Raw genomic sequence first — 15,950 nt, 5'->3', positions numbered from 1 at the left:
AGTCTTGCTAATGGTTTATCAATTTTGTTTATCTTCTCCAAGAACCAGTTTTTAGTTTTATTGATCTTTGCTATTGTTTCCTTCATTTCTTTTTCATTTATTTCTGATCTGATCTTTATGATTTCTTTCCTTCTGCTAATTTTGGGGTTGTTTTGTTTTTCCTTCTCTAATTGCTTAAGTGTAAGTTTAGGTTGTTTATTTGAGATTATTCTTGTTTCTAGAGGTAGACTGTATTGCTATAAACTTCCCTCGTAGAACTGCTTTTGCTGAATCTCATAGGTTTTGAGTTGTCATGTTTTCATTGTCATTTGTTTCTAGGTATTTTTTGATTTCCTCAGTCATCTCTTGGTTATTTAGTAGCATATTTTTAGCCTCCATGTGTTTGTATTTTTTACAGTTTTTTTTAAATTACGTAAGTTATTTATTTCTGGCGGCATTGGGTCTTCATTGCTGCACGTGGGCTTTTCTCTAGTTGCGGTGGGCGGGCACTACTGTTTGTTGCAGTGCATGGGCTTCTCATTGTGATGGCTTCTCTTGTTGTGGAGCATGGGTTCTAGGTGTGTGGGCTTCAGTAGTTGTGGCTCGAAGGCTCTAGAGCACAGGCTCAGTAGTTGTGGTGCACGGGCTTAGTTGTGCCACAGCATGTGGGGTTTTCCCCGATCAGTGCTTGAACCCGCATCCCCTTCATTGGCAGGCAGATTCTCAACCACTGTGCCACCAGGGAAGCCCGTTTTTTACAGTTTTTTTCTATAATTGATATCTAGTCTCATAGCATTGTGGTCGGAAAAGATCCTTGATATGATGTCAGTTTTCTTAACTTTACCAAGGCTTGATTTGTGACCCAAGATATGATCGACCCTGGAGAATGTTCCATGAGCACTTGAGAACAAAGTGTATTCTGTTGTTTTTGGATGGAATATCCTATAAATATCAATTAAGTCCACCTTGTTTAATGTATCATTTAAAGCTTGTGTTTCCTTATTTATTTTCATTTTGGATGACCTGTCCATTGGTGAAAGTGGGGTGTTAAAAATCCCCTACTATGATTGTGTTACTGTCGATTTCCCCTTTTATGGCTGTTAGCATTTGCCTTATGTATTGAGGTGCTCCTATGTTGGGTACATAAATATTCACAATTGATTTATCTTCTTCTTGGATTGATCCCTTGATCATTATGTAGTGTCCTTGTCTCTTGTAATAGTCTTTATTTTAAAGTCTATTTTGTCTGATATGAGAATTGCTACTCCAGCTTTCTTTAGATTTCCATTTGCATGAAGTACCTTTTTCCATCCCCTCACTTTCAGTCTGTATGTGTCCCTAGGTCTGAAGTGGGTCTCTTGTAGACAGCATATATATGGATCTGGTTTTTGTATACATTCAGCCAGTCTGTGTCTTTTGGTTGGGGCATTTAATCATTTACATTCAAGGTTATTATCAATACATATGTTCCTATTACCATTTTCTTAATTGTTTTGGGTTTGTTTTTGTGGGTCCTTTTCTTCCCTTGTGCTTCCTGCCTAGAGAAGTTCCTTTAGGATTTGTTGTAAAGCTGGTTTGGTGGTGCAGAATTCTCTTAGCTTTTGCTTGTCTGTACGGTTTTAATTTCTCCATTGAATCTGAATGAGATCCTTGCTGGGTAGAGTAATCTTGGTTGTAGGTTTTTCCCTTTCATCACTCTAAATATATCCTGCCACTCCCTCCTGGCTTGCAGAGTTTCTGCTGAAAGATCAGCTGTTAACCTTATGGGGATTTCCTTGTATGTTATTTGTTGCTTTTCCCTTGCTGCTTTTAATATTTTTTCTTTGTATTTAATTTGTGAAAGTTTGATTAATATGTGTGTGGGCATGTTTCTCCTTGGATTTATCCTGTATGGGACTCTCTGTGCTTCCTGGACTTGATTGACCACTTCTTTTCCCATATTAGGTAAGTTTTCAACTATAATCTCTTCAAATATTTTCTCAGTCCCTTTCTTTTTCTCTTCTTCTTCTGGGACCCCTATAATTCAAATGTTGGTGCATTTAATGTTGTCCCAGAGGTCTCTGCGACTGTCCTCAACTCTTTTCATTCTTTTTTCTTTATTCTGCTCTGCGGTAGTTATTTCCACTAGTTTATCTTCCAGGTCACTTACCCATTTTTCTGCCTCAGTTATTCTGCTATTGATTCCTTCTAGAGAATTTTAAATTTCATTTATTGTGTTGTTCATCATTGTTTGTTTGCTCTTTAGTTCTTCTAGGTCCTTGTTTCTTGTATTTTCTCCATTGTGTTTCCAAGAATTTGGAACATCTTTACTATCATTACTCAGAATTCCTTTTCAGGTAGACTGTCTATTTCCTCTTCATTTGTTTGTTCTGGTGGGTTTTTACCTTGCTCCTTCATCTGCTGCATGTTTCTCTGTCTTCTCATTTTGCTTAACGAACTGTGTTTGGGGTCTCCCTTTCGCAGGCTGCATGTTCTTAATCCTGTTGTTATTGGTGTCTGCCCCCAGTGGGTAAGGTTGGTTCAGTGGCTTGTGCAGGCTTCCTGGTGGACTGATGCCTTTTTTCTGATGGATGAGGCTGGATTTTGTCTTTCTGGTGGGCAGGACCACGACTAGTGGTGTGTTTTGGGTTGTCTGTGAACTTTGTATGATTTTAGGCAGCCTCTCTGCTAATGGGTGGGTTGTGTTCCTGTCTTGCTAGTTGTTTGGCATGGGGTGTCCAACACTGTAGCTTGCTGGTCATTGAGTGGAGCTGGGTCTTAGCGTTGAGACTGAGATAGTTCTCTAGGATAGCTCTCGCTGATTGACATTACATGGAGCAAGGAGGTCTCTGGTGGTCCAGTGTCCTGAACTTGGCTCTCCCACCTCAGAGGCTCAGGCCTGACAGCCAGCTGGAGCACCAAGATCCTGTCAGCCACACGGCTGCTAGTGTTGGAGGGTCTCCTGCAGAGGTGGGGGCTGGCTGTGGCTCACTGCAGGGACAAGGACACTGGCAGCAGAAGTTCTGGGAGGTACTCCTTGGCATGACCCCTCCCGGAGTCCACCATTAGCTTCAAGAAAGAGACTGTAGCTTCCAGTGCTGGATCACCTCAGGCCAAACAACCCTGTATTTTATATATATACATATATATTCCCTCCTGCTGGGACATATCCCAGACCTATTGAATCTCAATCCCCAATGAATAGCCTAGGATTTTTTTTTTTAATTCCAGGAGATTCTAACAATAAACCAGGTTTAGAAACAAGTATGGAGAAAGGAACATGGGATTTGGAAGTGGACAGACCTGAGTATGAATCCCAGAATCAGCACTTTCTAGCTCTGCAAACTTGCACAACTCATTAACCCGTGAAACAGAGAATCACCATAATTATACACAGGGTTCATGTGGGGATTGAATGACATATTGTGAGTGTGGCATGATGGATGGCAGTGGCTGCAAAGGCATATGGGCCTAATCACCAGAAAGAACCAAATCTTGAACCAAGTCCAGGGGACGGCACAAGCACTTCCTTCTTCTCTCCTCACCCTGAAATCCCCCTCAGTCATTGCTGAGTCTTCCTCCCATAGGTTCCTGCATATTCCTTCCCCTTGGTCTCCCTCCCCCTTCCTTTTCTTCTCCATTCCTTCAGGGTTCTGACTTGATCAGTAGCTGCTTCCTGTGCCAGCAGGTGTCATTTACCCTGCATCTTTAGGTTCTGCAGAGTTGAGAGACAGGACAACAAACAAACCTCTTTCTAGCTAGTATTAATTACCTCTCATTACCTCATTGCTAAGTTATTATGTTAAAAAAAAAATCCCTCACTTCCGTGAGACCGGGACAGAGAACCACTTCCTTCCACAAATGCAAATGGCCTGGCACATCTAACACAGAGATGAGTTCTTCCCGCTTTGTCTCTCCTTCCCATCTCCACATCCTTTGCCTTTCTTCCCTTCCTTGACAGGTCAGCTTTGGGCTGCTCTACCAGAAAGGGCTGCTGGCTGTTCTCCCTAGAACAGCTCAGGCCCAGCCCAGGGACCAGGAAATTGTTCTACAGGGAAGGAGCAGGAGGCCCCAGTCATGCTCCCCCTTATGAGTGCTGGATGCTCGGCCACCATTTTCCATGGTCTCTCCCTCTCTTTTCACTCTGGTCACCTTGAAGAACAAACTGGCTTCCAGGCCTACCCCTTGATAAGGCAACCAATCAGACGACAATGGAAAATACTTTCAAAATATATTAGGATTTGCTTGTAGTGCTGGACTAAGGTGGGTGTGGCGCTGACACTGGTTTCTGTGGCATGGTGTCCTCCTGGTTTTCCTCCCACTTCTGAAGCAATCATTCCTCCATCTCCTTGGCCAGCCCATCCCCAACCACCAACTCTCAGGATGGGGCATCCTTGATTCTGCTCTCCTCACTCTGGACCTCATTCATCCTATGGTTTCAGTTATTCTCTACCCAAGGATGATTCCCAAGCATGCATCTTCAGCACAGATCTCCCCTCTATATTCCACCCAAATGTGGCCCTCTTCCAGGATTCCCCATCTCAGCAAATGACAGCACTATTCATCCCTTGTATCTGGGTGTCATTTGGACATGTCACTCTCCTTCGATAACAATCACGAATCTTGCTTGGTCTGTTCTAAACATTTGTAGAGCCCATCAATTTCCCCCCCATGAGCCCATCATCTTCGTCTTCCTAAGTGCTCACCCACACCCATAATTGCTCTTCTTCAGTATAGTTCCCACACTGCAGCTCGAGTGATCATTTTTTTAAGCAAATGTAGCATGTCCCTACTCAGCTTAACATGTGTCGATGGCTGCCTGCTCCTCTTAAGAAGACAACGTCTTCATGATGCCCCATCAGGCCCTTGATGAGCTGGCCCCTGCCTACCTCTCCAGTCCCATGTGAGCCACTCTTCCTCTCACTCTCAACTGCAGCCAACTGACTTCTTACAGTTCCTTCCAGAGATCATGCTCTCTCCTGCCTTGGGGCTATTGCCCATGTGATTCCCTCTGCCTGGAACTCCTCAATCCCCTGAAAACTCCCAACCTTCCAACTGCTGCTAAAAAATTACTTCCTCAGGAAACTTTCTTGGACTGCCTCCTGACCCCTCTGTCCCTTGAATTAGTTTTCCAGGGCTGTGGTAACAGAGTATAACAACTGTGTGGCTTAAAACAATAGAAATGTATTGTCTCACAGTTCTAGAAGCTACAAGTCCAAAATCAAGGTGTTGGCAGGGGTGGTTCCTTCTGGGGGCTACGTGGAAGAATCTGTCCCATGCCTGTCTCTTAGCTGGTGGTTTGTTGACAATCTTTGGCATTCCTGGACATGTGAAAGCATCGCCCAATTGCTGCCTTTATCTTCACGTGGTATTCTCCCTGTGTGCATGTCTGCATCCAAACTTCTCCTTTTTATAACGATACCAGACATATTGGATTGAGGGTCCACCCTATTCCAGTATGACCTCATCTTAACTAATTATATCTGCAAGGACCCTATTTCCCAATAAGGTCGCACTCTGAGGTACTGGGGGGAGGTGGTTTAGGGCTTCAACATATGAATTTGGGGGGAACATAATCCAATTCATAAAACCCCTCATTCCCAAGGTGGAGTCCTCCAGTTATATCTTGTCATAGTCCTACCCTGCAGACTTTTTCTTCAAAGCCCCAATCACAGTTTGTAATTATTCATCAAATAATCACACAAGCAAAAGTGTACTTGTTTCCCCATAGATCGTAAGCCCCAAGAGGGACCATGCCCATTTTTGTTGAGCATTGCAACCCAATGCCTGGCCGGTAGCAGTCATTCAATAAGTCACCACTGAGTGAACAAATAAATTCAGGTCCCTGATTGCATGTCAATGTGAAGAGACCAGCCCTTGTCTCCCAAGCCTGCTCAGTCACTTCCTAGTGCTCCAGATTAAGTCATCTAAGACAGGTAGAGCTGGCGGCAAATCACTAGTTCATCACCTGCTGCCTAGTCTCAGTGACCGCTGGAAACTTCAGCATCACCTCCCCGATAAAGCCAAGGCCCTGCTGGAAAAATCCATGTCTAAGATTTGTTAGCACAGTGCATTTTCATTGTCAATATGCCTCATAAGCACCAGTGATTATTACTGAGGAGGCTGAGGGAGCTTCTCTGGAGAGCTTAAAATAGGTTACTTCCCTAAGGACCAGAATAGTTTAGCTGGGTGGTTAAGGGATAAATAAAGTAAAGGAGCTTCCTGGCGCCTCTTTCATCTCTAATATTCTAAGACACTTGTTGCTTGATAACTGTGGACATAGTCCCTCAATGCAGACAGAAAATGATTCTTAATCCTTTAACTCTCTGACCAATATTTAGATCAATGAGTCACTGGCAACAGTGCAAGAGAACACTGAAGAACCCAGATAGGTCAAAAAGCCTTTCACACAGATACAGCTGTAATCCTGTAGAAACTGCCTTCCCTGTGTGCTCTCATGAATACGTGCAGAGTGTTAAGATAGTTTAATATCTGGCTTTTATGTTTCATCATCTCATGGCATGAGGAATGCTGAATACTCTAAATGTTGGACTTCCAGAAGCTTGAACCCATTGACCTGCCACAAGTAATTACTTCTGAAAGGCTCCTGAGCCAGGAAGAAGCTGGGAAGACTCCCAAAGCCAAGGTGAGTGGCAGCAAAACCTGGAGTGGGTGGGGAACTGGGGGGCTGGCCATCCTTTTCCTGTACTCCCCACACAGAAGACCTCAAAGGCAAAGAGAGCTATTAATTCATTCAGTGCTAGAACTTTCCAAAGCTATCCATTCTCTTCTGGGCCTGCTTCCAACTGGTGATTACTCTTGCCTCTCAGGTGAACTCTGAGCCCTTCTCTGCTGCCTGGTGAAAACAGGGAGATGTAGATGAGAGAGAGGAATTTTACTTGGAAATTGGTGATTCTAGAAGTGTTCAAATTTGTGAACACTTTCCTCCCCTGATTCATTTCAGAGTCATCTAGATGCTGCCATCCACAGATGACTGAGTCGATAAAAGATGTCCAGGTACTTTTAGATCCCCAAGGCCATGTTTGTGATACTGACAGTGCCCATAGAGATGGGCCCCTCCCTGAGGCTCACATAGCCACCACAGTTCATGTCCACAGGGAAACAGAACAGGGGATCACTGAACACATTTGGCTACATGTCCCTTCCCCTTCCTGGCCACAGCAAGTGATGAATGAGGGTATTTTCACCCCTGGCTGCCCTCATTAACTGTTCACATTGTCTCACTGGAGTTTATGATACACCAGGGAAGATCACCCAAGTCACAAATAATCAATTTTAAATCCTTCCTAAACGGCAGTGTACCAGGGCTTATAGTGGAATATGGGAGTAAACCCTACAGAAATAGGTTGGCCCCCCTCTAGTTTCATAGCCAGACAATTACTCAATGACAGAAGAAGCAGGGAGAGAGAAGCAGGTCTCATCAAACAAGAACACATTTCTGGGAAGATAGTTAAAGCAGCTGTTGACATGGAAAGTGATATCTTGTCAAAATGAGATATGGAAACATATTTCCATTCAAGGTTTGCAAAACTCTACAGGAACCTTAAAAATGATATGATACACATGGCAAATTGCCACTTCATTCACTGATAGCTTCACTAAGAACTGGTCCGGAAGCTGCAACGGTCCACCTCTGACGACACAAGAGATCTCTATGGATTATGACTGATGATTAAGATCTCACTCTGTTCCAAAAAGGATTTCAAGTTGTGATTGCAGAGTCAGTAACTAATTACCCCACCCTAACGAGTGCGTATCTTTCATAGCAGGAACTGGAAAAGAAGATGCAAACTCTAATGTATCCTTCTGGGAAAAGACAATATTTACATAAGATGCAAATGCTGGAAATGAACCGTAAAAGACAAGAGGTAAACATGAGAAGAAGAGGGTCATATTTACCAAATGTACTCTACATAATCACTGCCCTGGCACATGAATATAGTTAAGCATTCATCTCTAGTCTTTACCTAGCATTTTAAATTTAGTCATTGGAGCCAAAGTTTCAACTACTGGGATTGAGAAGAAGCAGGAAGATCCCTTCTGCTACCAACTCTCTTGAGTCTTTCCTCTGTTTTCCATCCTCTCAAGGATGTATCCATGTCTCAAGTCTCCCTTTTTTTAACTGTTGCTTCTATGACATTCTGGCTCCAGCAGGAAAATGAGGTTAATTTTTCTTGGTTTAGTAAAAAGGAAGAGGGTGGTGAATTGGTCTGTGTTTTGATACCTAGGCATCTCTCTATAATTTAAGCCACAGAATCATTTTATAAGCAAGATCTCTTATAACAAACCCCTTTACAGTAATGTCTCCTGTAAATGTCATAACCCAAATTCCTCAGTCTAGTGAATAAGCCTGAAGTCCCTGTCTTCTGCAATTCCAAATATATCAGCTAGCCTATGGTGAAATGGTTTTACAAAGGTCCTCACTGTTTTGAGATTATAGGCATGCTCCCCTTTCTCCTAACAAACCTGCACGTGAAGAAAGTTTCCATACCTTCTAACAGGAAAAAAGAGAACCGTGCTCTATTTAGGGGACTATAGATGTCTACAGATAAGCACACAATTTGCAAAGTAGCTGATCTCTTGACCTACTCTGGTGAAAGCAGCTTGAGGGGAGAATACTAACTGTTTATAGCTGATCAATTTCAGGCCCAAGTGGAACTGAAGACAAGTCTTCACAAGGAGGCAAGAACTAATAAGCAGAAACAGAAGGACCATAAAGTCAAGAAAATCCTTCAAAGCATCCCAAGAAATGACGACGGTGACTTTCTAACCTTGTTGCCTGATGAAACCTTGAACAGAAGTCCAGGTGAGGCACACAATTTTTTTAGTAAAATATTTCAAGCATTTTAAAAACTTCATCAGATAAACTTCTGATGTGGAGTGGGGAAGGTGAAATGCAAATCTGACCATATCACTCTCCTGCTGGAAAAAAAAAAAAATCCTTCAGTGAGTCTCCTTGAGCCTGAGGACAAGGTATAACTCCTTGCCCTGATACTCTAAGCCTTCAGGATCTAGCCTCTGCCTACCTTCCTGGCTTCATCTCCTGCTATGATCACTCCCAGCCCACACACTGCAGTCAGGCCAGGTTGCTCAGGGGCCTCAGATGGCTCTGTGATTTCCAACAGACATTTTGCTCATAAACTCTGTGTTGTGTTGCCCCATCAATTAGCGTCCCATTAAGTTTTCCCTGTCTGTACTCCCCCAGAGCAAACCCGCCACTGCAAATGCATGGTATTGTTCACATACAGAGCTTACTGCTCTGTGGGCCAATCCCCCATTAGCAAGACTGACCACTTAGAGATCTACAGAAATGCTGGCCATGTCTCTGGAGGTCTTGAGCTTCTAAGATGTAAAGTTACCAGCTGAAAGAGACACTGCCCCTGCTCAGAGGAATGAGATGCTTAATCAATAAGTTAATTAAATAAGAAAAGGCTGAATAAATGAAAAATCTACTTGGAACATCTATTTAACCTATAGTCCCACGTCCCAGAATGAAATATGCTGTGTAGTCACATAGAAAAACAACTTTTACCATTTAAAAAATATTGGCAAAACCACCAAGAAAGGTGCCTCAGTTAAAATTAGACACTTAGAGTCATTGCTTGAGATCAGGCCAAAAAAAAACCCCAACATTTGGAAGATGCTCCAGATCTGGAGAGGCCAGGGGAGACTGAGGCACCTGGAGAGGGGGTTCTCCTCTGCTCTCCTGATACTTTTTAAAGCTGTTTCATTTAGTTCCAGCTAAGGTCTCGAGTGCTTACTCTAAGCCAGGCACCGTGGTCTACCCTTAACATGAATTATCGCGTTTAAGCTTCACACCTATAAGACAGGAGTTACTATTAGCCCCCATGTGACAGAGCCAGGATTCAAGGCCGGGTCTTTCTGATTCCAAAGGGTGCACTCCCACCCATCCCCTCATATAGCCTCATCAGATCTCCAGCGACTCAGAGCTGGGTCCAGGACAACCTTGGGAAAGTCAGCAAATGTAGAGGTTATGACTCCTCCAATTTCTCTCTCAAGAGAAGGCTTCCCTCTGCAAAGCCTTACAGACCTCACCACTCTGTAGGCATATGCTCAAGCAATGGGTCCTTTTTACATATTCCCAAGTAGCATCTTTGATTTCCTTCTTTGTCTTCTAAAAGCAGTTCACTTTGCTTTCTCCTAAAAATGAAACGTCGCTAAGATCATAGACTTCCATGAGCATTCTGCTAGTCGGGTTCTGGTAATTAAGGTTTCTCTGTACCCGGCTCCTCTTATTTAAGGCTCTATTTGTCCATTTTTATTCCCTCTTTTGCAAGGTAGGATGAGAGTTTCAGCTCTCTTGTGAGATAAAAATCAGTCTTTGTTTCTTGTTGCCTCTTTAAAATGAAATCACACATGCTTTACATATATTTTATAGATAGTTACATAGTAAATTATATATATCTGTGTAATACATGATAATATATAACTTACACAAAGTGAACATTGCTCTCTTAGGTATACAATTCTATGAGTTTTAACATGTTAATGTGGCCCCTACACTTTCCAGAAGCCATATGAGTCTAGTGAGTAGAAAAAGCACTGGACTTGGAATCAAAGTCCTTTATTTGAGCCCTGATGGTACATTCACTAATTGTAAGCTCCATGGGAGCTAGGATCTTTTCTTATTCCTAGAACAGTGCCTGGTACATAGCCGCTCAATAGTACCACTGTTAGAATAGAATTAGAATAATAGAAGCCCGAATAGTACCGCTAAGAGCAGCCGCTCAATAAATATTAGCTATATATTTGTTCATATAGCTTTATTCTACAGAGAGATTATAGCTAACTTCCAGTTGTCTAACCTCTTTGAACCTCAGTTTCCACATCTATAAAATGGGAATAAAGCATTGTGTCTAGAGTTTACATAAAATTCAAATGATGTGTGTAAAAGCACATATAAAATGTAAAGTATCATATGGATAGGGACAAAACTGAAGAAATATGGAACTGATGTCTTATAGTGAAAATAACTACCTGCTTCAGGGGAAGTGTCACTCCACATACATCATTTGAATGTCACCTTCACAACTCTGGTCTTATCTGGCCACTTGTACTATTATTTACTTAGTATTTTCCTTTAAGGTATCTTGCTTTCTTTTATTTTTATAATTTAGCCTTGTCTGTGAATTAACTGTGACATTATGGGTTCGATATACTGGTAATACATTTTTCTAAAACAAAATACATAACCATCAAACATTTTTAATGGTTGGTATGATCCCTGTACTACCTAAAATCACTCCCTATTTTTCCCGCACTGGCCTGTTTCTTTCCTCTCTCCCCAAATTAATTTTGAAGTAGGATACACTTTCCTCTACTCTGCTCACCCAAAACACATTTAGGTTTTAAAGGTTGTGTTTTTCTTTTTTTATTTTTTCTTTAAGTCTAGCAACCATAAAGAATCAAACAGAGATTATCAAAATGTAACAAGTAATAAGACATCTAGCTCAGAAGTTCTCAGACTTTAATGCTTAGTATACAAAACTTTGTATATAGTGCTTTGTGAGTGACTTAAGGGATTTTCAAGGATAAAACTGAACATGTGACTTTTGCCTCACATACTAAATTTAGAGTTGAAATATCGTAACACCAAGAGTGTAGTGAGAGTCAAGCTATTGCTAATATTACATTAGATCCCACCATTAACAAATGGTCTCTTCCTGTTTCAAAGCTCCTGCCTCTAGTCTGCAGAAAATCCCTGTTCTCAATCTGAGTGATGCTTCTAATAGTTCTGGGCTCATGTGTAGAGCAGAGATGATTGACACGCCCTGGCCCCAATGAATGAAGCCCTTCCCAGGTCCCAGTTACCAATACTTCCCGCCTGCCAAAATTCTCTGATGGCTCACTTGTTCATTCCTTTACTTATTTACTCTTTCAACAGATACTGAACTGAGTAGATGTGGTTCTTTCACAATAGCACACACAATGAACAAAGGAAAGTCCAATGAGAGTATAACTGAGAGACCTAATAATCTGAGGAGTTGGACAGTTTCTGTGAGGAAGTGATATTTAAGTTGAGACAGGAAGTAGCTGCATGAAGGGAGCAGGTGAGCACGTGAGCATAAGGAACAGAGTCCTGGGACATCCTAAACTGTGATTGATAAGTGTGCAAAAGCCCTTGAGTGGGAAGGAGCCTGACAGATTCCAGACACCAGATGGAGAAGAGACATTGAGATAGAGAATGATTGGAGATGGCGCTGGAGGCACAGTCAGGGCCCAGGGCACACAGGGTCTCATAAATCAAATAAAGACTTTGAACTCTATCTTAAGATCAATGGGAAGCCACTGAAAGGGCAAGTAAGTGAACTATTGGGTTTATATTTTAAATATTACTCTGTCTGAACTGTGGAGCATGGATGGGAGAGGAATGCAAGAGGATGCGGGGAGACAGGTGAGAAGTACATAGCAGTAGTGCAAGAGAGAGGTGGTGTCTGGACCAGCAGAGAAGGGTGACACAGAGGAGGGAGAGAAGGAGCCAGATATAAGTTATTTAGGAGAGAGAATTGGCAGAACCTGGTGATGAATTACACATGGGTACGTGGAGAGAGTGAGGTGGCCAGGAGGATTCTTGGGTTTCTCCTGAAGAACTAGGCAGATGATGGAACAAAGTTACAACCAAGTGCTGGACTAGGGTAACTGGGAGAAGAGGCAGGTTTAAGACAGAAAAAGAAGGTGGAGCTGACATATTGTCAGGAGACATCAAAGAGGAGGTGTCCAGTTGTACAAAAAATGTATCAGAGCTCAGGAGACAGATTAGGGCTGCAGGATAAATTAACTATAGTTTTCTGTCGGGGCTGTGTAAATAGACAATGCTAGTAAGTACAGTAACATTCAAGGGGAGAGCAGGGTAGCCCCTCAGTGAGGCAGAAAGGGAACTCGTGAGTCACAAGGCATGAATCCTCATGTTGAAATGTTTAATATTCTTTTGTAACCATATGCAACTTCAGATATCAAGGGCTTAAATAAAATATGCCTTAAGATTTGATAAACAACAATCATGAAAACAGCATCCATAAAGCTACAGCTGATTCCGCCAGACTGAGGGGAAAATCTGGACTTTGACCCAGGATGATTTTCCAAGCTTGAAAATGGTCGTTAAGATTTTGTTTTCTTAAAAGCCACCTTCCTTGCATAAAGCCTGTTGTTCTGAAGCGCATTCTAAAAGGGCACTGAGTACTACTTAAATAAAAAGCTAAAGTAAAGACATACATGCACAAAATCCCACACCAAAAAATAAATTAAATCTCTTCCAAAAAAAAAAAAAGAAGGTAAAATAAGTGCCTGACCCTTTGAGCTCCCTAGTTCTGTAGATCTGGCATCTGTGTCTCTGAAAAGCTCCATAGGTGATTCTGCTACGAAAGGCAGAGCTGATGTGAAGGTTAAGAAAAGTGTATAGTATGTGCCTAGCATGTAGTAGATGTTCAATAAGTAGCTCCAGGCAACATCACCTGTGCAATATTCTTGCCAAAACCACTTAACCTTAATTTAATCACAAGGAAACAATCAGAGAAGCCTGAATTTAGGGCCATTCTACCAAACAATTGACCTGGATGCTCTAAAATGTCAGCGTTAGGAGAAAAAGAAGATAATGAAGGTGGAGGAGGAAAAGAGCCAATGAGAGAGTTGGGGAGGGGGAGAGAAAGAGAGACAAAGGAGAAGAAGAAGGGGGAGATGGGAGGGGGAGAGGAGAGGAGAGGAGGGGAGGGGAGAGGAGAGGAGGGGAAGGCGAAGAAGAGAGGGAGAGAAGGAAGGAAGGAAGGAAGAAAGGAGAAGAGAAGAAAGAAGAAAAAGATAGGAGAGTGTTCTTGAATTAAAGGAGACTAAGAGACAAGAAAATAAAATGCAACACATATTCCTAGATTGGATCCTGGATCTAAAAAATAAAACACAAACAGACAAACAAAAAGCCGTTATAAAGGGTATTACTGGGACAACCATGGATATCTGAATACAGAACGTATATTAGAAAACAATGTTGTCTCAATGTCATATATCTTAAGTGTAATAATTGTATTGTGGTTACATAGGAAAATTGCCCTTGTTCTTAGGAGACTTGTGGTGATGTATTTTGGGAGGAAGTGACTCTGAAACTAATTCTCAAATGGTTCAGCTGAAGTGTGTGTGTGTGTGTGTGTGTGTGTGTGTGTAAATATATGTATAAAACAATACTGTGACAAAATGTTGTTGATGAGTTAGGGTATACAAGTGTGTACTGTGCCATTCTTGTGACTTTCAGAAGATTAAGAAGTTTTTTAAATAGCAAGGAAAGCATTTTTAATGCTTACAGAAACACCAGTTGAAATCCTTTATGTGTGTGTGTGTGTGTGTGTGTGTGTGTGTATATTTTTTTTTTTTAAAGAACACCAAGTAGATTATGTTGTGTTCCTAAAAACCTAAGCACTTAAACAAATACATCATTGTCAGGGGAAAAAATAAATTAAATGAACTTCTAATTCTTTGTAGAAAATACACAGAATGCAGAATTTCTGGAACATCAAGCAAGTAATGACTATTGTTCCCAGAAAATTGGCAAATTGGAAACATGGTTCCGTGAACGAGAGGCTCATGGACAGTTTCTCTGGGACAGTTCCAGCTCTGACTCAGATGAGTTGGGGAAAGACGAGAAGAAACCACGAGCACTGGTGAGGACCAGGACAGAGAGAATTCCACTTTCTGATGAGTTTTTTGATTGAGAATAATAATACTATTCACTAACCTAGATACTGAGTGCATTGAAAGCTTACTTTCGTTTAAAAATTCTCCAAGGTAGTATATGAACTATTTTGAGGACACCAATTCACTTTCTTTTCATTTTGAAATCCTAAGATTAAACAAGTGAGATATATTGTTAATTATACTACATAACTAACTGCCTCAAAACTTAGGGGCTTAAATAACAGCCACTTATTGTCCAACTTTTCTGTGGGTTGCTGGGCTCAGTTGGGTGGTTCTTCTGCTGGTGTCCTTTGAAGTTTTTCATGCTGTTGAAGCCAGATGGCAGCTAGGACTGGAGTCCTCTGGAGGCTCGACCAGGACACTGAGACAGCTGGACCTCGCCCCCTCTCTGTATCATCCCAGAGCCTCCTCATGTGGATTCCCCAAGTGCTCTCTCCTGCAGGGTAGTGAATTTGCTTTTATGTCAGCCCAGGGTTCCCCAAAGCAAACGTTCCCAGAGGAGGAAAAGCTGCCCATCCTCTTAAGTCTAATTCATGGAACGGGCCCCAAATCACTGCCCCACAACACACACTCGATTGGTTACTACAAGTCATAGGCCAGGTCACAGGTAATGAAAAAGGGGCTACACAAGGCATCAATTCCAAAGTGTGGTCTATTGGGGTCCATCTCTGAGACATGGCACCCCAGTGTTTTAAAAGCAAATTATTTCTTATAAAACAAATAGATGAGAGAGTAAATTTGATAGAAATAAAAATGACTTTTTAAAGAAAAGTCACAGTGATGCTACAGTAGACAGTAAGCTCACTTAAGTCACTTTCCTGTGAGTTAGAAACTTGTTACCTCATAACAGAGAGGCTATAGGAAAAAGGTAAAATAATGTCAAGTGTGAAACGTCACTGTGAGTTGAAACTCAAAATTAAATGAAGATCCCTTAGATTATGGTGTAGATCTTAGAACTCTTTAAAAGGAAATTTAGAAATGTTCAGTCCAAAAGTGATTATATTTACAAAATTTAATTTTTTTTACCCTTCAAGCAATCTACTTTATTCAGATTTTACCAGTTACATGTACTCGTTTGTGTGTGTATTTAGTTCTGTGTAGTTTTGTCACGTGCGTAGATTCATGTGAGCAACCCCACAATCAGATACAGAGAAGGTCAATCACAAGAATCCCTTGTGCTATCTATAGGGGCCCCCAAAGTAGATTCTTAGGCAATTTTAAGAACTTCTTTTGTATAAAATTTGGCTCCACTTTTAGCATAACCTAAAAAT

The 15,950-nt window shown here is 41.7% G+C and overlaps 1 protein-coding gene across 2 annotated transcripts in view; it reads left to right on the top strand.

Annotated features, from left to right (window-relative positions):
- CCDC198 (coiled-coil domain containing 198) overlaps positions 1–14,696 on the top strand; it is a 29,455-nt gene extending 14,759 nt beyond the window's left edge. The window contains exons 3-6 of one of the 2 annotated variants that reach the window (XM_060293628.1): positions 6,518–6,604; positions 7,749–7,847; positions 8,626–8,785; positions 14,467–14,696. In XM_060293628.1, coding sequence (XP_060149611.1) covers positions 6,518–6,604; positions 7,749–7,847; positions 8,626–8,785; positions 14,467–14,696 — 576 coding nt within the window. Of the gene's footprint in view, positions 1–6,517; positions 6,605–7,745; positions 7,848–8,625; positions 8,786–14,466 lie in introns of both variants that reach the window. The other variant, XM_030855102.2, reaches the window with a different exon arrangement.
- Positions 14,697–15,950: the final 1,254 nt, after the last annotated feature.

The sequence above is a fragment of the Globicephala melas genome, chromosome 2, assembly GCF_963455315.2.
Source record: "Globicephala melas chromosome 2, mGloMel1.2, whole genome shotgun sequence".
Lineage (NCBI taxonomy): Eukaryota > Metazoa > Chordata > Mammalia > Artiodactyla > Delphinidae > Globicephala > Globicephala melas.
Note: the sequence above shows the minus strand (reverse complement) of the source record. Positions and strands in the feature narration are given on the sequence as shown.